Here is a 25,693-nt window from a genome sequence, read left to right on the forward strand (position 1 = left end):
TATGCTGTACAAATCCATCAAGTGTTCAATGCCTTTGACTTCGAAGCGTTTATATTTGTAGCTTCTAAGAGCTTTTATGGCTGGTTTTGGGGAAGGATAAGCTCTGATTATTTATCTTCATATGCAGTTTTCATTAGCTAAGCCTGTTACAGGTTTGTGTACAATACATGCTGCACTGAGAGTGGTGGAGGAGGCCCATCTGTTGCTGACACAAGCCACCATGTAAGATAGCATGTGGGGAAGTTCTGTCCTGCTTGGCCTTGGTGTAGGTAATGGTGACTGCAACTCCAAAAAATTGAACACTCATTACCCCCAAACATGGGCAACAAAGTATGCAAGAACAGAATGTTTTTTGAATAGTTTTATTCTTTTTTGGGGTGCCTCCAGCTGTGTTCTTGTGCACTACATCTTGCTGCAGTGATGTCTGTTGGACATTATACGCAATAAAGATAAAGGAGAATAGTGTCACTGCAGCACTTTGCCTCAGGTAAACTCAGGAGATGCAAGAAGATTCCACTCATGTCTATAGAAAGAGGGATCCTGGGAAACAGGCAGATTTGTAGCTTAAAGTGAACCAGAGACAAAGCACCCTCATGTATTTTACCATATATATCAGTGGGAACATTAAGCCTACACGCGTAGATGAGGCGGCGATGTGGCTTATCAATCGAGCCGCTGAAGCGACTTGATTGGTAAGATCCGACAGGTTGGATCTTGCCACTGCCGATTCCCTGCTCGTTCCTCACGAGGGGACAATGGCAGGGAATCGAGCGGAAGATAAGCGGCGCCGGGCAGGGATGAGGGTGGACCGAATCCGACGCACGCGTGGCAAGCGGGGACGCGGCGGGGATGCGGAAGAGGCGATCTGGCGGCTAATCGAGCCACCGGATCGCCTCGTGTAGATGAGGCTTTAGAGAAAACACCTACCCTGCTCTCATTTTCATTATTTACTGTTCAGATTGCTTCTTATCAGCCCTGATAAAATCCCTGACTGAGCATTCAGTCTGGCTTTGTTCAGGAATCTTTATAGCTGAGTCTGTCTTCTGTGCTGTCTTTTCAAGCCCAAGCCTGCCCCCGTCTGGCTCTGCTCAGGAATCATTATAGCTGAGTCATTATAGCAAAGTCAGAATTAATGCTCAGTCAGGGATTTTATCTGGGTTGATAAGAAGCAATCTGAACAGTAAATAATGAAACAGAGAGCAGGGTAGGTGTTTTCTCTAATGTTCCCACTGACATATATGGTAAAATACATGAGGATGCTTCATCTCTGGTTCACTTTAATTCTAAAAATCTTCCAGCATATCTTCTACTTGAGCCAGACGTGGCAGGACTAGGCATAGATTTAGCTTCATTAGAAATCTACAACTTCATTAGCTGATAGTCGCTACAACCCACGACAGTTCATCCTTTTTGCCATTTTCTGGCTTCTCGGGTTTCTGTGAATCCCACAGTATGGTAAGCTGACCAATAAAGGCATATTGGGTTAGCCAGCTGGGAAGAAAATGAGCTTGCCCCTACTTGCTCCACACTAATTACATGATAATATAGTAGTTTTACAAGTGTCCAATCTGTCTGCGCTCAGTTATTAGGAGGTGTGCTGCTGGTGTCCAGTCTTCATAATGACCTATATAGATCAAATTTCTCACCATCCGCACAAACTTGTTGGACTTGGTGATAACAAAACACACTGTGACCGCTGCCATAAAAATGAGGCGTTTGCAAGCAGGTCGTTGACCAAAGCTAAAAGGTTTGTATAAGAGACTTCTGCCAGGACAAGGATCCCTCCACTGTACTTGATATGCTGGTATCCTCACAAGACTATGACCTAAATAAAAGGTAAAACAAAGACGATTTGCTCTAAGTGTATATCTGTTTGCACCAGGTTATCACTATAAAGTGAACAGTAAAACATAAATATTGACACTCACTGGAAGAGTTAATATACAGATGGACCCACAGATCTGAAGTTATTGTGAATCAATGCTGTATCAGAACTGCCCCATCCCATTCTGCTGGTCTCACCTTAGCTTTGTCAGATAAGCCCCTGATGAAGCTCATACGAAACTGGTTGGGCGGAGTGATATATAACAAATCTAGGGCAGCACTGATTTACAAGCTCTTCATATCTAGGGGTCCAGTTGCATGTGAAACGTTTAACGTGAGTGTAAATATTTATTTATGTTTTATTGTCTGCTTTATAGTGGCTTTATATAAACTGTTGTATACAGATGATACACTTCGAGCCATTTGCTTGGTTCACCATCTTGTGAGGATACCCGTATATGAAGAGCAGTGGATGGTTCCAACATCGTAGCAGAGGTCCCTTTTATAACATGCTATTTCAGACCTTACAGTTTTGGTTCAATTGCCTGCTGGTAATGTCTTCTGTTTTATAGCAGTGGTCATAGAGGTTTGCGCTCAGGTGAAAGAAATATTGGTTTTCGTTAACTTGACCTGTTTTAGAGTTCATCCTTTTAACTTAGGTGACACGAGATGTGAATGCTCTGCAGATCACTTCAGCTAGTCTGCTTTTTATGAGCTTTGGTCATGTTTTTTTTTTTTTAATCTTTGTTTAAATAGCCCTCTTCCTTAGCACAGCACTTTAAAATAGCAGTAGAGTGTTTTCAGGGGGCTTTTTGAGCTCTCGGTAGTTAAATTAAGTTAGCTTAGGGGTAGGATTAATGGTAGGTACCATTATTAGATTAAATTAGTTTTACATTATATAGTCTGGTGTTTAAGGGTTAGTGTTGGGCTGAGGGTTTTAGGTATATTGAGGGGGCAGGGTTACAGTTTATGATAGCATACATTAAGGGGAAGCTTAGATATGAGGTTAGGGAACTTAAAGTGGATCTAAACTTAGAACTTCCTGTTCTAAAAAATTAGCCACAGCATGATAACATAACCTTTCGGTCGGGGGGATCTTCATTATAATTTAATTTGGGTTAACTTGGGTAGCACAGAGGGTTAATCCTAAATCTTTCCTAAAGAAGGAGGAGAGCTGTGGTACTCTGATTCACAGCTGCTCCTAAGAGCTAATTGGACATTCCTATGTAGCTAAACAAATACACAGAGCACAGTGCAGTGGATTTCTACACCAACTTTATGGAATAAAGACTTTTCATTGTGTGCTGTGCAAGAGTTTGGTTTCACTTTCAACAATATTTTCAAGTGATGCAACCATGATAGCTCTGTGCTGAGATTAACTGGCTCAGAAATTTATAGCTAAAAGCGCATGTTAAAACTATTCGCAGTTATGGTTCCTAGCCTTTCATTTTAGAGTCTAACACTAACAATAGATCTTATGCCATCTTTTATTTTTCTACAGGAAAGCAATACATCGGACAGTAAAAGCATACAAGACACCAGCAAAGAAGAAGAGGATCCAGTGACCCTGCTGCAGTCCACATTCAGAGCCCATCTCACACGCACACAAATGCTGGGCCAGAGGCCAAGGTACGGCCTACTGCCATATTACCAGATACACTGTAGGCCCTTTTGTCCAGTCACTACTCAGCTATATAAACTATATCATCTGTATAAACGATTACACACATTAGTCTGTCTTCTTCCCAAGCTTCTGTGCCATTTGTCTACAACTGGCACAATCAATTTTCTTCAATTCATAGCTTTTTTATGAAAGACAAGTATAGCACATGGTGATTGCAAAGTTTCGCAGGGTAGCTCTTGACAAAGAAAGTACACTCTCCAAAATGTTGCAATCACCATTTGCTATACCTGTCTTTTATTAAAGAGCTATAAATTGAAGAAAATTGATGGTGCCGGTCTCATCTTCTTACAAGTGACTATTGGCTCATTGTGCTATTAAAGCCAAAAACCAGGCACATCACACCATGAAATACAGGAGTGCAACCTATCGAACATGATACAAATGGAGACTGTACAATAAATTAGGTTTATTATTCTCAACAGTAGGTCTTCTCATGCTTTTTCCAATGTGACCACGCCTTCCAAATTATCTTGCACATTTAACCAGTGCTCCTTTTTTTCCTCCAACCAGTGCTTGTGTCCTCCTGCAACTAATGCTCCTCTCCTCCTGTAACAAGTGCTCCCCTATTCCTTTAACAATGTTTCTCTTTTCCTATAACAAGTGCTCCCCTCTTCCTGTTACACGTTATGCTCTTTCCTTGTAACAGGGACTCTTCTTTTCCAGTAACAGGTTGGGGGTTCTGTTAGATGACAAGTGTGTGCAAGTCTTTTATTCCTAGCCAGATAGAATGGATATATGTATTTTTGACCCAGCTGTGAGTGTACTGTTATATCTTTCTCTGTCTCAGTTCTAGTGAAGTAAAAGGCAGAGAGAGTCCAAACAGGAAATCTCCGCGAGGAAATTCCCCATCTTCCGTATCCAGGAAACCTTCCAAACAAGAATCCCGATTGTCACTAGGTAAGATGCATTGTTGAATAGCTGACATGCTCATAACCACATTTACTATATACACCGATATGAGCCCAAGTGATGGGTCCAGGAGCGTAACTACAAATCTAGGGACAACCAGCAAAACTTTGGTGGTGCCCCTTAATGGTCACAACCCTTCCTTTGCCTCTTCATGGTGACCCTCACAGCCTGGAGGCACGTCTTACAAAGCTCATAAAACAAATGTGACCATCAGGATCTTCACACCTGATCTGGACTGTCAGAGAAAGCGGAGGTTAGTACTCCACCCCCCCCCCCCCCCCACACACACACACACACACACGCGCACACCTCTGGGCCCTCCTGCAGTAGCAGGGGCCATACGCCCCTAGTTACGCCCATGCTTGGGTCCTACAGAAAAATATGTGCTTGCGGAAAACTAGTCAGAATCTCTCAGTACCGCTCAGCCAATTACCAATGGGATTTTTATTTGTTTGTTACTCCCGATTGCTCACCCAGTTCATAATTATTATTTACATCTATATATAAAAAAACTGCTCCTACTTCAAGTCTCCCATTACGTTTTAGGCCTCGTTCACATCAGAAGTGAATAGACCTCTCTGTATGACATTCTCGCTGTGTGCGCTGCATGGCAGGGCGTTGCAATAATACACAGCTGCATGCATTTTTTGCCAAAAGATAGCACTGACGTTGCGTGGGTCAGCGACGCAACAGATGGCAACACAGATGGCGCGTGAGGGCATGCAGCCATCTGCGTTTGATAATGTGGCTTTAATGTGGCTGAGGCTTTATGGCACTTAATACTTTGCAGCTGTAAGAATTGAAAGGCTGACTGATGCGTAGTATGTACAGTCCTGGCCAAAAGTTTTGAGTATGGCACAAATACTGGTTTTCATAAAGTTTGTTGCATTAGTGTTTTGAGATCTTTTCGTCAGTTGTTTCTGTGGTGTTTTGAAGCATAATTACAAACATTTTATACCTTTCAAGGGCTTTTATTGACAATTACATTAAGCTTATGCAAAGAGTCCATATTCGACATAAGATCTATCCAGAAGTAACGGGACGTTTGGGCATATTTTATCTCAACCCAAAGAGGAACTATCTCTAAAACTAGTGCTTCCTTTGCTGATAGTCCACCTTGTCATTTGGAAAAATGCATTTTATTTGTAAGAACTCTTGTTTTTTTAAGATCTCTGTATGAAAGCATGTCTTTTTACAGGTCTTAAATAGCCTTTTTTTCGTGAGGGATTGGTAAGACACAAAATAAACAAAGTAGTCTAGGCAGAGTGACCATCTTGATTGCAGATATCTGTCCTAGCCTTAAGAGAGATCTGAATTCCCATGTTATTCCTAAATGGGCAGCACGGTGGCGTAGTGGTTAGCTCTCTAGCCTTGCAGCGCTGGGTCCCTGGTTCGAATCCCAGCCAGGGCACTATCTGCAAAGAGTTTGTATGTTCTCTCCGTGTCTGCGTGGGTTTCCTCCGGGCACTCCGGTTTCCTCCCACATTCCATAAAACTTACAGATAAGTTAATTGGCTCCCTCTAAAATTGGCCCTAGACTACAGTACTTACACTACATAATATAGACATATGGCAATGGTAGGGATTAGATTGTGAGCTCCTTTGAGGGACAGTTAGTGACAAGACATATATATACACTGTACAGCGCTGCGTAATATGTCGGCGCTATATAAATACTAAATAATAATAATAATAATAAATATTTGCTGTAGGACTTATTTATCTATATAGTGTACTGGTAAGGCTGTTGCCTTTGATGTGGGATTTGAGCCTATGGCCAGGGTTCATATCCCGGCTCAAGCCAGTACGTAAAACAGTAAGGAGTATTTGGGCAGCAAGGCTCCCTAATGATCCTGGTTGCCTGTGGAGCATGCCCTAAATGGCTGCAGCTCTGGCACTTTGAGTCCGCCAGGAGACGAGCACAATATAGATGTTCTGTGGCTTGTCTCTATCTGGATCAGAAACTGTTCTGAAATGTGTTCTTATGTTAAGGTAGTGGTGTTGCATGCTATTGCTTCTGATGCTGATATTTGGGTTTAATCCAGAGCATAAACCAAATTTATTTACCATAATAGGTTTTGCTTAAAAGGTCTTGTATTCTAAATTCCCTGTTTGCATACCCTGGATGTGTAAATTGATAGGGGTTCACTGGTCAGGATGAAGGGGGCTGGAGAGAAAGGGCATCCCTGCCCAGTTCCACTGCCAATTTTGATGCTAGTTCAGATATCATTCATTGTTCTGCATGAAGTATGTTAATAACCTGTCAAAAGCACCTTCACATACACTGTCGAACATCTTCTCCCTAACAAGTGCTTCCAGTATCTCAGCATGACATGGTTTTACTTGCTGATTGATGATATTGTAAAAAAAACTTGAAATTTGGTTTCTTTGGTGCAGTGGTGGTTAACTCACCTTGGTCTTCACCTGTGGTAGCAACATTTGACACCTCTACATCCTCCTGATACTTCCTTCTTCACAGTCAGAAGGAGGAAGTATCGGGAGTATGTAGAGGTATGGGAAGCGCTCAGGGAGAGACCAAGGTGAGTTAGCCCCCACTGCCAAGGGTTAATTAACCCTACACCAACACTGAGTTACAGTTTCGACGAAATTGAATTTTGCATTTGGCATTTCATCCTTATTGGAGAGTTATTTAGATTTTTTTTTATATACCGGTATATATGGCTGTCAATCCATCACCACCGGGGGATTAGCCTAGTTTGAGATTTTCGATAATTTCATAAATCACATGTGTTATCCCATTAATTCTAAGGATTCCTGAACCTCACTTATTCTATCAAGGATGAGTGGGTATATAATCAATCATAAAAGTCTTTAAAAGTTTGAAATATAACACTAGGATTGTTGGAAATTGGTTTTAATTTTGTGTATAATTAAAGTTTTCTTTCTTTTTCAACTTATTGGCCAGCATTCTGTCCTGCTTATTAGCTTGTTTGTGATATTCCGCCCCCGTCCATCTGGCTGCTTTTTCAGTTTTGTTGGCAAAGGTAGTGTTTGAGTAATTTACTATCTCGAATATGCTGAACTAAATCATTAGTAGGGGCTAATTGATGTGCATGAACAAGTTTGTTGAGTTTAGCTTGTAAGTTGGAGATGGCTTAATTTCTTTGGTTGGGTTCTTTAGATAAACCCCTCATAAAGGCCTTTGTAGTGGCAACTTATGACGCGCTGGTGAACTCCATGCCCAAGAGAGGTGAAGCAGTGCTGAAAAATAATGGTGGACACACAAAATATTGACACTTTGGGCAGAATTTTGACATTCTTCACTAAGGGACGTACTCCCTTTTGTTGCCAGCCAAAAATGTGAAAGGTGTATTCACTTTTATGAGATACAGTATATTACACTGTCCTGGCTGGATTTACCGGTACATGGAAAGTCCAATATCTGCTGGTTTCAGTTTCAACACTCCCTTAGGAAGGGGGTGTCTTTATAAAGAACAAGCTAACATCCTGTCAGACTCTTGTTGCTTTTTTCTTAATTGCAAAGTGGGCTGTGTGGCAAATATGTATGCTTAACTACTTAAAGAGGAACTCCAGCCTAAACAAACATACTGTCATTAAGGTACATTAGTTATGTTAATTAAAATAGATAGGTAATATAATCTCTTACCCACACGGTTTTAAAAGAACAGGCAAATGTTTGATTTCATGATGGCAGCCATCTTTTTGGTTGAAAGGAGGTGACAGGGAGCATAAGAAACCGTTCCAACTGTCCTGTGTCCTGAGCACCTCTCCCAGTTGCTAGGCAACATGAACAACAACATAGGAAATCCCATCATGCTCTGCTCAGCATCAGGGAAAAAAATCCCGGGCTTTTTTCTTTGATGGTTGGAGCTTAGCTAAAAATGCAGCTAAAAATGATGCTTTGGTAAGAAAAACAAAGTTCTGATGCTGTGAAACTGTTAAAGAAACACCAAGCCTTTTCAGTTCTGCTGAGTAGATTTTTAGTCACTTTAAGGACATCGCTAGTTGAAATCTACGCCCTGTTTTGATGCTGATGTGGCTGCCAGGGCGTAGATTTAAAGTCACCGCTGCTGCGCGTTGCTCCCGGCGATCGCATCGATATCTCCGCCGCAGCTCACTCGCCCTGCCGTCTTTATGACGGCAGAGCCCTGTGAGCGGGTAAAGGGGCGATTTCATTGGCTCCTGACCCTGTCTATCAATGTAAGCAACTCCCATTGGCTTACATTCATAGAGACGGCAGAGTGGGTGGCCTGAGGTTCCCAGCGTGCGGCGTGGACGATGGTTGCAGCGGGTATGTGCGGCGATTCATCTGTATTCATCAGTGTTCCGCCGTTTCTGGTACCGGCGGTCTCTGATCCTTAAAGGACATCCGAAGTGAAAATAATTTGATGAGAAAAACAATTGTATCTATCCTCAGTCTCCTAAAAATGACTTTTTTAGATATCCCACAGTTTTATTTTATATATAAATCTAGTTTTTTCGTTTTTATTGTTTCATGGTCTCTGCAGAATGACACCTTCATTGAAGTATGCCAGAGCTCAAATCTATTAATTATTGACCCTTTTTATCTCTTTCCTGCTCTCAGAAGCCATTTACAAAAAGGGAAGTGTTTTAATGCTGTAATTACTTATCAGAGACGGTTATGCTATAGTCTGACCCAGTCCCGACCCGGGAAACATCCACTTACATACCTGATTAACTTTTTCAGGCAGAGAACGAAAAAAAGGAACACAGCATAGTTATTTGTGTGCTTTGCACTTTACGTACACATGTATATCTCATCATGTCACATGTCACCTCGGATGTCCTTTAAGGAGGCTGAGACCGCTGGTACTTACGTGGTTAAATCAATTTTACTGAAAGTAAAGACTTCATTTATGAAAAATCTAACTCCAGCATCTAAGTGGTTGAACTCTGAGAAATGATCTCCATAAATAACAATGATTTAGGCCTTAGACAGCTATGACCCCAGGGCAGCACATCTTTATTTACATACCAGGTATTATACGTGTATTTCAGTTTATAATCTTATATTACGTGTGTTATGTGGTATCACCATTACAGAGAGGCTGATGTTTTTCTTTTTTCACTGTTAATGCAGCCAGTAACAGCAGCGAGGAGGTCAGTGAGGAAGATATTGAGGAACTATCAGAAGAGGAAGATGACAGAGCCATAAAGAGACCAGCTTCTCGCACTTCGTTATCACGCCCTTCTTCAAGTACACGCCCTTCTTCAAATACACGCCCTTCTTCAAGTACACGCCCTCCAAGTACACGCCCTTCTTCAAGTACACGCCCTCCATCAAGTACGTGCTGCACTCATAACTTCATTCAGAACTGCTTCTTTATGTGGAACTTCGGGCACCCCATACACATTTCTGACCATCCTCTGGTTAAAGAAAACCTGAAGTATAAAAAAAACATACCTGAGGCTCCAGACACCACCTGCAGCTGCCCTGTGCCCACGCCGGTACCATACAATCCTCCGTTCTCCCGTTGCTGCTCACTTTCACTTTCTGCAGTAGCCGTCCACAGTAAAGATTTTCTTGTACTGCGCCTGCGCAGGAAGCTCCCGGCGACGTAAGCAGGAGCGAGGACGCACATGGCCAGGCGCAGTGTCTGTTGACTTGTAAGTCGGCGGTAAAGAAACGAAGCCACGGCGGGGGACTGGAGGATCGTTTGCTAACGTCATGGGCACAGGGCGGCTGCAGGGGCTGGCAGAAGCCTAAGGTAAGTGAAACTTTTTTTTTTCTTCCGCAGTCTTCTGGTCCGCTTTAAGTTAGGTACACTCTAAAGGTGCCCATTAACGGTACTATTTTCAGCAAAGAATCACCCCGAGCAATCAGATAAATGCAGTTGGATTGGCAGAAAATAAACCTCATTAATGTCTCAAGTTGTCTGCAAATTATTCTAATGGTGGTCACTAATGATCCAATTTTTTTCATCCAATCTTACAATTTCTATTTAATATAAGGGAGTATGTAACGATTGGTCATGCAGATCGTGGTCGTGACTGGAACCAGACTGGCAGATCCACGATCTCTGCATGGCAATCGTTTTGGTTTAACAAACTGGAAGATCACAATAGAAATACTGACGTCTGCACAACGGAGTAGAATAATAAATGTGTTTTATTACAATAATGCAAGTGTACAAATGCAGATCACCATACACATACAATATACAATCAAACAACGCGTGGTGCACCACAAATACCAGAACCCTGACTATCTATCTATCTATACAAATATATACAGCAACCCACACAATATGAGAATATATACAATAATACAATATATACAGACACGTCTCAACACAATCAGCACACAGAAGAATCGTCAGACTAGCAAGGATCAAATACCAGGAAATCAGAATGGATCAGAAGTACAGAATCAGAAGACAAGAGATTAGTCAAAATACCAGGAGCTCAGGATACAGGACAGATGGCCAGAGTCACAACACTGCAGGAACAAGACACAATGACCTAGCAATGTGCTGCTAGGAAGTCCGGCCTTAAATATGCAGCACATTGCTCAGGTGACTGACCAGAGTCTTTCACAGTTCCATCTGCTGGTGAGCTGAGGAATTGCACTGCTCCCAGCAATATGAGCGCCACCTGCTGGTAGACAGCTGAAGTCCACCTCAAGTTCCTAGTGCTGCCACCAGCAGGATGACACGGGCACAGATCATTACAGTACCCCCCTCTTTTAGGAGCGGACTCCGAACGCTCCACACGATCTCCAGATTTAGCCCCACCTGGGTCCCAATAGAAAAACCGAGGCTGGGTGGGCAGGGAGGGAGAGAAATCAAAAAACATAAAATATGGATGGACCACCGAAGTCTTTAGAGGCTGGACAGCCTGGACATGATGTGACTGGCAAGAGTCACGCAGAAACACAAATTGGGAAACACAGACATCAGCAGCGTGGAGATCATCAGGATCCGAAGGAGCAGGAACAGACTGGAACCCATCAGGATCAAGAAGAGCCGGAGCAGACTTGAGATCCGCAGGAACACCGTACTTGGAAGCAACACCTGGAACTGCGGACTTGGAAGCAACAACTGGAACCGAAGACTTGGAAGCAACAACTGGAACCGAAGACTTGGAAGCAACAACTGGAACCGAAGACTTGGAAGCAACAACTGGAACCGAAGACTTGGAAGCAACAACTGGAACCGAAGACTTGGAAGCAACAACTGGAACCGAAGACTTGGAAGCAACAACTGGAACCGAAGACTTGGAAGCAACAACTGGAACAGCAGACTTGGAAGCAACAACTGGAACAGCAGACTTGGAAGCAACAACTGGAACAGCAGACTTGGAAGCAATAACTGGAACAGCAGACTTGGAAGCAACAACTGGAACAGCAGACTTGGAAGCAACAACTGGAACAGCAGACTTGGAAGCAACAACTGGAACAGCAGACTTGGAAGCAACAACTGGAACAGCAGACTTGGAAGCAACAACTGGAACAGCAGACTTAGAAGCAACAACTGGAACAGCAGACTTGGAAGCAACAACTGGAACAGCAGACTGGATACCCTCAGAAGCGGCAGCAGACTGGATACCCTCAGAAGCGGCAGCAGACTGGATACCCTCAGAAGCGGCAGCAGACTGGATACCCTCAGAAGCGGCAGCAGACTGGATACCCTCAGAAGCGGCAGCAGACTGGATACCCTCAGAAGCGGCAGCAGACTGGATACCCTCAGAAGCGGCAGCAGACTGGATATCCTCAGAAGCGGCAGCAGACTGGATATCCTCAGAAGCGGCAGCAGACTGGATATCCTCAGAAGCGGCAGCAGACTGGATATCCTCAGAAGCGGCAGCAGACTGGATATCCTCAGAAGCGGCAGCAGACTCACCAACCTTGGAAGCGGCAGCAGACTCACCAACCTTGGAAGCAGCAGCAGAGTCGCCAGACTTGGAAGCAACAGCAGAGTCGCCAGACTTGGAAGCTACAGCAGAGTCGCCAGACTTGGAAGCTACAGCAGAGTCGCCAGACTTGGAAGCTACAGCAGAGTCGCCAGACTTGGAAGCTACAGCAGAGTCGCCAGACTTGGAAGCTACAGCAGAGTCGCCAGACTTGGAAGCTACAGCAGAGTCGCCAGACTTGGAAGCTACAGCAGAGTCGCCAGACTTGGAAGCAACAGCAGAGTCGCCAGACTTGGAAGCAACAGCAGAGTCGCCAGACTTGGAAGCAACAGCAGAGTCGCCAGACTTGGAAGCAACAGCAGAGTCGCCAGACTTGGAAGCAACAGCAGAGTCGCCAGACTTGGAAGCAACAGCAGAGTCGCCAGACTTGGAAGCAACAGCAGAGTCGCCAGACTTGGAAGCAACAGCAGAGTCGCCAGACTTGGAAGCAAGAGCAGAGTCGCCAGACTTGGAAGCAACAGCAGAGTCGCCAGACTTGGAAGCAACAGCAGAGTCCTGTGACATTTGAGCAGTTAACTGGAAAGCTTCAGGTAGTGCTGCAGGCAGATTAGCAACAGACTGAATAGTCTCGGGCAGGGCAACAACAGGCTGGATGGTAAACTGGGTGCCCTCAAATAGTCCAGCAGACCAGGCACCACCAGGTGAAGCAAGAACCATAGCAGGCAAGGCACCATCAGGAACATCAGTCTGAGCACCATTAGGAGCAGGAACATCAACAGACTTGGCACCTACCAGAACAGCAGCAACAAAAGTCTGTGAAGGCTGGGCAGCAGCTTGCATAACCTCAGGCAAAACAGAAGACGGGATAACTTTAGGCAAGTTAACAGGTTGGGAGGCTTCAGACAGGACAGCAGGCTCAGTAGTTTCAGACAGGACAGCAGACTGTGTAACCTCATGGATCTGGACCTTTGGTTGAGCACTTGGCTGGGCCGTTGGCTGAGCGCTTGGCTGGGCCGTTGGCTGAGCGCTTGGCTGGACCGTTGGCTGAGCGCTTGGCTGGACCGTTGGCTGAGCGCTTGGCTGGACCGTTGGCTGAGCGCTTGGCTGGACCGTTGGCTGAGCGCTTGGCTGGACCGTTGGCTGAGCGCTTGGCTGGACCGTTGGCTGAGCGCTTGGCTGGACCGTTGGCTGAGATCCCAATACAGTCTGTGCGGACTGGCACTGAAACTGTGTGAATTGAGCCTGTGCGGACTGGGAGCAAAGTTCCGCAGGCAAGGAGCAAAGTTCCGCGGGCTGGATGCAACACTCTGCGGGCTGGATGCAACACTCTGCGGGCTGGATGCAACACTCTGCGGGCTGGATGCAACACCCTGCGGGCTGGATTGCAGGACTGGATACTGCAGGATAAACATTCTGGAGCTCTGCAGGCCTGGCAGGCTGACCCACTGTCAGCAAACCTAGTCCATGAAAGAGTCCACAAAGAAAGGCGAAGGACTGCTCAGGACAGACTGGAGATTGCTGAGGACACAAATCACCTGGAGTCTGCATGGACATGGTTGAAGTCTGCACGGATCGGGGTGAAGTCTGCACGGATCGGGGTGAAGTCTGGATGGAGTTTGTATGGAGCTGTATGGAGTTTGTATGGAGCTGGATGGAGTCTGCACACGACTGGAATCGGCTGGAGGCTGCACATGACTGGAATCGGCTGGAGGCTGCACACAACTGGAATCGGCTGGAGGCTGCACATGCTGAATGGAGTTGGTAGGAAAGAATTTCTTTCTCTTTTTGGATGATGACTTGTTTTCTAATGATTTTTGCCAGGACCAAGGTGTGGTTCTGACTGCAGTTTGCAATGGAGTTTGTACAGATAACTGACATGCAGGTTGTGAACTCTGGACATAAGGGTTATCAGAGAGAGGATGAGATTGAAATTTAGAGGAAAGAATTTCTTGCCAGATGGCAACCAAAGCAGAGGCAGACTCATTCTCACACAAGGCATTAACCATCAGAGATCTTACTCCACAGGTACAATTCCTAATAAACTCCTCATTTTGTTGCGAATAGAATGACATAAACTCTTCCCTATCATTCTTCAAATAGCCATAATAAGCATTGATCTCTTCTGCAGTAAAATCAAAACTGACTCGATTGCTGCAATCTCTCCACTCATTTGACTCCTCAATCACATGCATGCATGCATCTGCATCAAATGACAAGATTTCCTCCCAAACTTGGATCAGGGCAGAGGCGGCTTTCTGCGGACACAATTTGTAACCACTCATCCTTTTCACAGCATGCACATATTTCAGCAGACAAGAATTTTCCATTTTAGAATAGTGGTTTAAAAAACTTTTCCTATCCTTCTTTAAATGATCAGCTAGATAGTTAATATCTGCTGCACAAAAGACAGGTTCTAAACGAGATTGGTTCCTAACCGGCAAAGAATGTATTTGTCTATTAATAGAACTTGACTGAACTACATCAGAAACAGAATCAAGACTGGACTGGATTGTAACAGACAAAGAACCAGTTTGTATTTTATGCTTTGCTGTCACAGAACAAGGTTTGCATTGGGAAATTAACATATCTTTCCAGGCAGACATTAATAATGAGGTTCTTTCAAATTTGCATACTCTTAAATCAATTAATGATTGGAGGGATTGAACACAAGCTTGCATAATATTTTTGTCTTTGTTGGAGTAGAACTTAAAGAAAGATTCCCTGTCATTTTTCAAAATAGAAATCAAAACAGTAATATCAGATGGGCTAAATGGAGGATCAAGAAAATTATCCTTGGATAATTTACTTTTCAGCAACCATTGAAGGACTTGCAGCAAGTCCTGCACCTCTTCTGCAGACAAGATTTTCTGATTAACATAGTTTTGCACTAACTCCAATAACTGCTGAAGCTGCTTTCTGGAGTAAGCTGCAAAATATATGAAGGAATAACTTTTGCTATCCTCAGCGAGCAAGACATAGTAGTACACATCATCAAAATTCCAACTCTTTGTACAGATAGATAAATCTGCAGTATTTCTGTGATCAATATATGGTTGGGCTAGGTCATTCTGTAACGATTGGTCATGCAGATCGTGGTCGTGACTGGAACCAGACTGGCAGATCCACGATCTCTGCATGACAATCGTTTTGGTTTAACAAACTGGAAGATCACAATAGAAATACTGACGTCTGCACAACGGAGTAGAATAATAAATGTGTTTTATTACAATAATGCAAGTGTACAAATGCAGATCACCATACACATACAATATACAATCAAACAACGCGTGGTGCACCACAAATACCAGAACCCTGACTATCTATCTATCTATACAAATATATACAGCAACCCACACAATATGAGAATATATACAATAATACAATATATACAGACACGTCTCAACACAATCAGCACACAGAAGAATCGTCAGACTAGCAAGGATCAAATACCAGGAAATCAGAATGGATCAGAAGTACAGAATCAGAAGACAAGAGATTAGTCGAACAAGCAGGAGTCAAAATACCAGGAGCTCAGGATACAGGACAGATGGCCAGAGTCACAACACTGCAGGAACAAGACACAATGACCTAGCAATGTGCTGCTAGGAAGTCCGGCCTTAAATATGCAGCACATTGCTCAGGTGACTGACCAGAGTCTTTCACAGTTCCATCTGCTGGTGAGCTGAGGAATTGCACTGCTCCCAGCAATATGAGCGCCACCTGCTGGTAGACAGCTGAAGTCCACCTCAAGTTCCTAGTGCTGCCACCAGCAGGATGACACGGGCACAGATCATTACAGAGTACCTATAGTATTCATTCAATATATTCACTCAGTTTATTCTTCTACTACAGAGATTTGGTAAGATTGGATGAAAAAGATTGGATCATTAGTGGCTACCTTTAAGGTGATCGTTCTGCAATTTAGTTTAGTATGAGGAATTGCATGTATCTCCTTATGCAGAGATCAAAGATTTCCTGACACGTTTCACGGCTAAAAATGCTTCTTCAGAGGCATATGAAAAAACACATACAGTCAATTCCAGACAATAGCACGTCTCATAAATCTGTGATGCTCGCATATCCATCCCTCCACGCTGAGCGCGTACCTCCTCGATGACGTGTCAGGCAATCTTTGAACTCTCCATTCCTCGTTGTATGAATCCAGAAGACATTTGTAAAATAGGAAATGTGATACTACTTGTAAATTAATTCAGTGTCTGCTCTGTGTGAAACCCCTAATTTTTAAGTCTGGCTTGTTTTGCATTTTTGCAAAGGGGGTGGAGCTTACTACAAAGCTTTGAAATTTTACAATTGCTAAGAGGAAGATGATCCCTTGCACAAAGCTAATTAGAGAAAACTATACTTTCCAAACCAAAGTCCTCCCCAAAGAGAAATCATTTGTTAGAGTGGTATTAGAGATGGTTTATTATACAAATCTTATAGTTTATTTTATCAAGTGATTGATTCATAAGCCGCTGGGTTGTAACCTCATTTGAGTTTCACATCCTGTATCGGCTAAAGCAGGAAGCAGAAGTGAGAAATGATCATGTGATCATCCAGCTAGTCAGAGGCTTACAAATCAAAAACCTATTCAAGCCACTGATATGCCTCACCATATATTCCCCTCAAGGAGAACTACTCAGAATGAAGGAGGTTTACTTAAGAGTGAAGCCGGGGGGAAATTGTGATAAACATTTAATAAAACCTTTGTACTTTCAGGGAGGTCTCCAAAACCTGCTGAAGAGGTGCAGTCTGACGATTCTGATGACATCATCGTATCTCCATCACGGCCCACAAGAAGGAAAGATTCAGACTTTTAGAATGGTGGAAATTACGCTAACTGTGCCTTCACAAGCTAACTCCCTTTTTATACACTACAGTCTACAGACACCTATTTATCCTTTTCATATTTTAGGACTGTTTTAGGTGTGTAATGTGGACCCATTGCTGGAGATATTCTGTTAGCCAAAAAAAAACCATGTATTTTTGAACTTCCTTCCATAGAAACAGTCAGTTAGACTGAAGTCTTCCTTCTAACATAAATCCTCCCTCTTTCTAAAGACATATGCTCCACCCTATCACTTGCTGTACACCAAATTGTGATTTCTTTACCAGAGAAACCCCACAAGCTTGGGCACTCACCGCACAAAGGCCTTGACTTCTGTAACTGAATATTTTATCCCCGCCTCTTCCTGTTACCACCAAGCACTCGTTGGTCTGCAAGTAGCAGGAAGAAATAGAGTGGGGATCTAAAGACAGGTATACGCTACTAAATTCTGTTAATTGTTATCTACCTTTTATTGATTGTTTGCCATCTTGCCCCACTTGGAAGATATTTCAGCTCCCTACTGAGATCTTATGCAGGAGAACAGAGGCGCCAAAAGGATAAAAGGAAGCTAAATGAGCTTAAAAAACTACTGAGATCTGATCTAAAATTGTTTTCTTCTGCTGCTTGCTCTGTACTGCTCAATGCAGTACAAAGCTAATGCAGCCTCTTATGATCGCCATGTTTGCCTATGTCCCCTCCCACCACACCCAGCCACACTAATCTCAGGAAAAAACAGCTTCCCCTTAACTATATTTGATCAACAAAATGATCAAACACTCCTAAAGAAGACTCCTAAGTTTTAGTTAGATTTATTGGTTTATCTAATCTAACGTATAGTCTGTTATCCCATTAGCAGAATCAAAGGCATTATCTAGTTTTATATAAGTGCACTGCTTTTGACCTCAGCTGGCAGAACTCATGCGCTGTAAATTCTTGGAATGCTTTGATCTCTCTCTGCTAGCAGAAAATATAGGATCTGAAAGCAGAGGTCCTCTATTAGTACCTCACTCCTCTATTAGTACCTCACACTGCTCCCTAATGAAAAGTGATCATAAATACACGTTACAACAGTACTAATTTGTAGCAAGGAAATGTAACAAATAAGTAATAAAAATATGTGCTAAAATAAATTAGCCTGGAGCACTTGCAAGCCTCTAAATAAGTTGACTGTTAAAGATACACTGAGCCATGTATTCCTACCTTTATTTAGAGAACTCAATGCCCGATTTCATGATGGGCCCAAGACTGTTGTTTTACCTGGGAACTCAGGAAAGGATCTGAAGCACCATAACGGTACATGTAGTGCAACCAGTGAACCTGTATCCAAACTCTGTAAAGAAAAGACAACTTGTGTGAATATTTTCCAGGTTGTTGTCTCTTAATTGCCTGTTGTCTTATGTAAATGTTATTTTTCTCTGCTCTGAAATTGTTTTTTTTTATATGTGTGTAGAATGAAATTTCATCCTAAGTCATTAACTGTGCTTTACTGACCTTACCCTACTCCCTCTTCTCCAGCTTCTCCAACTGGTCAACTGGCACATTCTCTTGTCATGTTATAAAATTAGCAAGCCTCAGTTTTACACCCAGTGTACGTCCTCAGAAAAGTGGATAGAATGGCAGACTGTTTGTCAGAACAGTCTTACAAGAAGTTTGAATAAGGCCTAACATTTCAGGGGAACTAACAGTAATTTTCAAATACATGGAGGAAGTCAAGTGCAGGGGACACACTTCCTTTGTCAGTATACACCAATCTGAGTTTTATGATTCAGGTTTTAAATCTCTCAGGCTACAGAAAAAAACGACAGCAGGTATACCTTACCACCTAATTATTACGGTATAACCGTGCATGCATGCCTGAACTAAATTGAAGTGTTGGCCGTACTTGGGGGTGGGGGTCCTCTTTTCCCCCATAACCTTGGTGTCCCCTCAGCTTATCTGGTCTGCCCTCCTGACCTCTTGGAGTACTGCAGCAGTAGCAGATTATTGGCATATCAGCTGCCAGCTCTACCAATCAGCCATGAAGCAGGTATTATTTATGCTCTGTTGTTTTTTTTAGGTTTGAATGATCAGGAGAAGGCAAGTAGAGATAATTTGACTGCTGGAAACCCTGAGACTTGAGGTCTATTCAAACTTCTTCCACTCATGGTCATTTTGGACAGTTGTTTATGATTGTTTCAGACAGCCTTTCCCTGTCCAAATATGCTGTTTGGTGCTTTGCTGATCAAGGTGTTCTGCTCTCTAGAGAGGGATGGGGGGAGGAGGACAAGTGGAAGTGAGTTGCGGGTACCTGCAGCACTACATAACAGTAGTGATTAAGCATGGGTTTTCAGTATGGCAGAATAAGCCGGTCTAGCCATCTGGACAGGTAATGATAAAAGCTTCCTGCCGCCAGCTCTGCATAGCCTGCCAAGCTGGGGAAGGCACACTTCCCCAGCAGCAGGAAAAATTTGGCCCTGCTAAAAGGTTAAAGTGTACCAGAGACCTGCAAATGTAAATATCTTTTTTTACTTACCCTGGGCTTTCTCCAGCCCCATAAGCACGGATGCATCCTCGCTGTTGTCTCGCGGTCCTCCATTCGTCCACAACTGGCTCAGTCGGGTCCAGTCTGGGTCTTCTGCGCATGCACGGACCTCCCGTGCATGTGCAGTAGACTCGGACTGATGCAACTAAGCCAGTTACCGGGGATGATTGCCGCTAAACAGAGAACGGTGGGAGGACGGCAAGGATGCATCCGTGCTTATGGGGCTGGAGGAAGCCCAGGGTAAGTCTGAATGGAATAGAGACTTCCTTTGGTGTCCTCTGATTACCTGTCGTAGAGCCTTCAAGGAGGAGCGATGTCCCAATCAGATTATCAACAAGCTCTTGCCAGTAATCTTTGGACGGTCCGCGCTCCTCTTCAAGTATGAGTGCGGCCGTACTGTGCCTGTTGGAACACGGCCCTGCCTGCACAGTAAGCCGGAGCTGCAGCATGGCCCCAATCATGCCAGAAGAGTAGTGTGGCCTTTGCTCAGGTGGAATGTCCCGGGCAGCGGCAGCAGGGGACCAGAGGACAGCGAGGGGAGCCTCATTCCATTCATTGTGCTCCTTAGGTAAATATGTATGCCGACGCTCGGGTTCTCTTTATCGGGTTATCTTGCATTTTTATGTGCATCTTGGAGAGATCTCTATAACGACAGCCTCTGAGCACTGTTTTTTTTCTACATTTTGCATTAATTGCTCACCTTTCCTCTCTTTAATAATGACAGCAGGAATTTTTATCTCATGGAATAATAAGGGCTTTATGTGGATAGTGTTTTGTTGATCTCTTTTATGTCTTTTGATATATGAGGAAATATTTATCTTATTGTTTATATCACAGTGTGATAAAATTCCTGTTTGCTTTGTATGAGAGAAGGACACAGCTGCACTTTTGTATATAATGCTGTTTAAGCTGTTGACCCTTGCATGTACTTTCGTGTGTTTTAAATGTAAATATAAAAACAACATTCAACAAATCTTCATCAGTGCGTCTTTGTTATGACTGTAAGTATAAGACGGCTGCCTGGATTCTTCTCACTTTTACATATTTGTATTAGGTCTGTATACCCTGCGCTTACCTTATAACCTCAAGTAAGGGTCACCTTTTAACAAGTATGTCTAGAAATGCTTTCTTGTTAGTTCTCTCCAGTTGTGTATAAAAGAACCCAAGATTTTCTTTGATTGCGAAAAAGGTGGATCAGCGCAACACCAGGCTGCCTCCGAATGGCCTCCAATCAGAGATGCGCTGAGCCCCCCCAGGAACTACAAACGCACATTGAACCCAAACAGAAGCTCTGCATATACACCAAAAGCATGGCTGTTAAGTGGGAGCAGCTGACCAAAAGCGAATTAAATTAGTACATAGCAAGGAAATGAGCAGCGCTACTTAAAAACAGACTAGTGCCTACCTGCAAAAGAGTGCAAACCCCACTTGTGGGGTCGAATACACACCGAGCATACACATGACCTGTCTACCACTGGAGGAGGATGTTGGTTTCCTGTAACAGCTTGCATGCAACCTATTAAGAACTTGTCCCTCCCACTGCGAAGAAGTCAATCCTCCATGGGAGGAGGGACGAGTACTTAATAGGTTGCATGCAAGCTGTTACAGGAAACCAACATCCTCCTCCAGTGGTAGACAGGTCATGTGTATGCTCGGTGTGTATTCGACCCCACAAGTGGGGCTTGCACTCTTTTGCAGGTAGGCACTAGTCTGTTTTTAAGTAGCGCTGCTCATTCCCTTGCTATGTACTAATTTTATTCGCTTTTGGTCAGCTGCTCCCACTTAACAGCCATGCTTTTGGTGTATATGCAGAGCTTCTGTTTGGGTTCAATGTGCGTTTGTAGTTCCTGGGGGGGCTCAGCGCATCTCTGATTGGAGGTATCCCCGACCCCCTTTGCCTTTGTACAGCAGAGTCCCCATTATTAGGAATTCGGGCATCCGGATGTCTCAGCTAATCGGCATGTCCGATGGATAATAGGGACCTTTTTTTTTTTTTTAGGGATTTTGGAAGTGTTTAAAACACTTACCGAGTCTCCAATAAGTGATGTATTGTGGTTTCCCTACAGCTCCTAGTGGCTTTCCCGCACCGTGCACGGAAGCTGGCGTGTCACCTGACCCCAGTGTTTCACCTGACCCAATGCGGGTGAGGGGACACGCCGGCTTGCGTGCATGGAGGACGCCGGAATGCGGCTAGGAGCTGCAGGGAGACTACAAGACCTCGCTGGAGGCTCAGTGATTTTTTTCTTTGACTAGGTTTGTGCTTTTTCGGACGGTTGCTCAACCGGCAAGCACATGTATATGACACCATGTGATTCCCGCTGGTGCCGGATACCGGGGACTCTGCTGTACTTATTTTGTTACATTCCATCCTGAAATTTTAATGTTTCTTAATTTATGGCATGGATCTTTACAGAATAGTCTTTTGGTGAAGTGAAATGAGAAATAAATATAAATATATATATATATATATATATATATATATATGAATTTAAAAATACTGCATATTTACCAGTATTCACCCCCGTTGCCATGAAGCCCCTAAAAAGTCCTGGTGCAACCAGTTACCATCAAAAGTCACATAATTAGTGAAATGAAGTCCACCTGTGTGTCATCTAAGTGACACATGATCTGTCAGTATAAACACACCTTTTCAGAAACGCCCCAGAGGCTAGAACACCACCAAGCAAGGGGCATCACACCATGAAGACCAAGGAGCTCTCCAGACAAGTTAGGGACAAAGTTATTGTGAAGTACAAGTTAGTATTGGGTTGTAAAAAAAAAAATATCTAAAGCTTTTAATATCCCCCGGAGCCCTATCAAATCCATAATCTTTAAATGGAAAGAACACGCTACCAGGACAAACCTGACAAGTGACGGCCGCCCACCAAAACTCACAGACCGGGCAAGGAGGGCATTAAACAGAGGGGCAGCAAAGAGACCAAAGGTAATCCAGCAGGAGTTGCAGAGTTCCACATCAGAGACTAGAGTATCTCTCCATAGCACCAATATAAGCTGTACATTACATAGAGCTGGGCTTTATGGAAGAGTGGCCAGAAAAAAAAGCCATTATGTAGCAATAAAAATAAGGCACAACATTTCCGCAGCAAAACTTGGTGTTAACAGCATCATGCTGTGGGGATATTGTTTAGCTGCAGGGACTGGCAAACTAGTCCCAGTCAAGGCAAAGATGGATGGTGCTAAATAAAGGGATATTTTTGAGCAAAACCTGTCTCAGTCTGCCAGTGAGTTGAGAGTGGGACGGAGGTTTACCTTACAGCAGCACAATGACCCAAAATATATAGCTAAAGCAACACTTGTGTGGTTCAAGGGGGAAACAATTAAATGTTTTAGAATGGCCTAGTCAAAGTCCAGACCTCAATCCAATAGAGAATCTGTGGCCAGACTTGAAGATTGCTGTTCAAAAACCATCCAATATGAGGAGCTGGAGCAATTTTGGGAGCTGGAGCAATTTTACCTTGAGGAAAGGGCAAAATTCCAAGTGGCAACCTTGTAGAGACTTATTCAAGGTGACTTACTCCACAAAGTACTGAATCGAGAGGTGCGGTACCATTTTCGATAGATAGATGTGTGTACCTGTAGCGAAAAAAAAAGTGCCCCTGGGGGTACTTTTCTTGGGGGAGGGGGGGCGGAAGCTCCTGGATGCTAAAGAGGCTTCCCTCATCCTTCTCCATAGGTCCATTACATCGCTGGGACCAGTGCTTGTTGACAGCTCCTGCAGAGCACTAGCACCGCCCCACTCAGCACTCTTTAGCAATAGAGGGGCATGATTGGGTCCACTCTACTGCACATGTGCGAGCCGTCTGCGCCTCTGCAACAGCACGGACCCAATTGAGATCTGCTTTTTCCGCCGGGTCCCGAGGGATGGTGCTAGTGCACATGATCAGCGAGTTAGCTCTTTGTGGGGCCCAGCGGTAGAACAGATTGATGTATGCGGAGGGGGGAGCCTGTTTAAGATCCAGAGGTTTCCCCTCTTCCGAGGTCAGTATCTGTTTTTTTTACCTTAAGTGCCCCGGCGTCTAGTTCTGCAGTGTAACCAGGGCTGGATTTCTGGAAAGGCCACAAAGGCCCGGGGCTAGGGCAGCTGCAGCCTAAGGGGACACCTGAACATGAAAGAGAGGTTACTACATATTAAGTAGGATGCTGAAAATGGGGAACAGCACATGCAAAAGGGAATTGATATCGGCGCTACCCGCCGTGCCGCGCAGCCCCCCAGACCCCTTGCGCAGCCTGGCCAATCAGTGCCAGGCAGCGCTGAGGGGTGGATCGGGACTCCCTCTGACGTCGGTGACGTCATCGCAAGCATCATGGCGACGGGGGAAGCCAAGCAGGAGATCCCGTTCTGAACGGAATCTCCTGCTTGTGCTGATCGCCAGAGGCGATCGGAGGGGTGGGGGGATGCTGCTGCACAGCGGCTATCATGTAGCTAGCGCTAGGCTAGCTACATGATTTAAAAAAAAAAAAAATTTAAAGTGCTGCGCCCCCTCCTGGGCGATGTAATTGTATCGCCCAGTGGGTTAAACTTCCTGCCGGGACAGGAAGTGAAGCCAGCCGGAACCTGGAGACCAGCGGAGACCAAGGGACTTGTGCCAGCGGAGCAGGTAATGTATTGCCGCTAGCCTCGGTCTTCGGGCATTCGAACGCCGCTATCGACGCACTCCTGACCCGCCAGCGATTGAGCAAAATCTTCTGCACGGACGGCTCGACAGGAATCGACGGGAACGATTGATTTCGGACCGAAATCGAACGTTCTGTCAGCGTTTGTGCAACGATTTCACAGCAGATTCCATCTCAGTGATCGAATCTGCTGTATATCGGCGGGAAAATCGTTAGGTGTATGGGCCCCTTAAGGGAGGAAATTACATCACAATTGGATTTTCTCTTTTTTTTTTTTTTTACTGTAGAGAAATCGCTAAAATCAAAACTTGGACAGTGCAATACTTATGTAAGTAGCGCAAGCATTTATCTACTTATGTGTTTTGTTGTTTTTCTGAGATAGTATGGCTGACCGCTCCTCTTTAACTACCTCTGCAAGGCTCCATCGACTTATATTGCACTTGTGGTAAGCTACGCAGGTTCACAATGCCAGTGTGCAAGGGGCCTAAATATACATGATGAACACTCGAATTTCAAAACTGTGTTCAACAGCCATGCTCAAAAGTCACCTTTCTTCCCATTAATATCATTATTTCCTACTCAACAATGTGTTCCTGCGATGAGTCAGATGATTTTTCCAGGAAATGGCTCCGTCTGTATGTTATGTAGATACCACACATTATTATCTAATGATCTTATTAGCAGATGTTTCACGGCTTGGTAAGAAGCCACATTGCTCAATGAATTAAGTGTGCCCATTATCTCTTCATAAGTAGTGCTCTTGATCGCTCTGCCGTCTATAATTGTCTTAAAGCACTTCAGTCCTCTTCGTAGTGATTCCAGGAACGCCTACATTAAATTACTAATAAGGTAAAATTCACCGCACCCGGTCGCTCTCTATTCTGACGGGTGTATACATTAGTGTGGGGGGAGTGTGTTTACATTCACTGAGGAAATGACATACAGGAAGTTTATTTTATTGGGCAAAAAGCCACATTCAAATAAACACCAAGCAGCCAATGAGCAGTCATCTCATTATTTAAACTGATGAAAGCTAAAGTCTTATAGGATGTTTTGTATTGCGTACCATTACTTTTTGCACAAAAGGTACCTAAACTCTTTGAGTGAACATTTGGCTGTATCTGTGCGTTTGTAGCCAGATTGACCATCTGATTTGATAATTTTATTGTATTGGATCAAAATCAGTGCCACAACATGTCTGTCCGATGATTCGATAGATTTTGATCAAAAGTGCTCAATCGGGTGCTTGACAATATCAGTGTTCAATATCACTACGAACGACGAACCCTGGCTCCTGCCTCCCCCCAAGTTCAAAATGTTCCCCCCTGGTGCCCATGCAGAGTATAAACTCACTTGCCCGCCGCCACCCCATTGTGGCACAAGGCGCGCATGTGTGATGTCACACACGCATCACATGATGGCGCTTGAGGATGACAGT

The 25,693-nt window shown here is 44.1% G+C and overlaps 1 protein-coding gene across 4 annotated transcripts in view; it reads left to right on the forward strand.

Moving 5' to 3' along the window:
- The window catches only part of IQCE (IQ motif containing E), a 91,269-nt gene extending 70,676 nt beyond the window's left edge, over positions 1-20,593 (forward strand). For 3 of the 4 annotated variants that reach the window (XM_068244465.1, XM_068244467.1, XM_068244466.1), the window contains exons 21-24: positions 3,326-3,453; positions 4,296-4,405; positions 9,501-9,704; positions 16,991-20,593. In XM_068244465.1, coding sequence (XP_068100566.1) covers positions 3,326-3,453; positions 4,296-4,405; positions 9,501-9,704; positions 16,991-17,091 — 543 coding nt within the window. In that variant the 3' untranslated portion in view covers positions 17,092-20,593. The remainder of the gene's footprint in view (positions 1-3,325; positions 3,454-4,295; positions 4,406-9,500; positions 9,705-16,990) is intronic. The other variant, XM_068244468.1, reaches the window with a different exon arrangement.
- The last annotated feature ends 5,100 nt before the right edge of the window (positions 20,594-25,693 follow it).

Source organism: Hyperolius riggenbachi, chromosome 7 (assembly GCF_040937935.1).
Source record: "Hyperolius riggenbachi isolate aHypRig1 chromosome 7, aHypRig1.pri, whole genome shotgun sequence".
NCBI classification, from domain to species: domain Eukaryota; kingdom Metazoa; phylum Chordata; class Amphibia; order Anura; family Hyperoliidae; genus Hyperolius; species Hyperolius riggenbachi.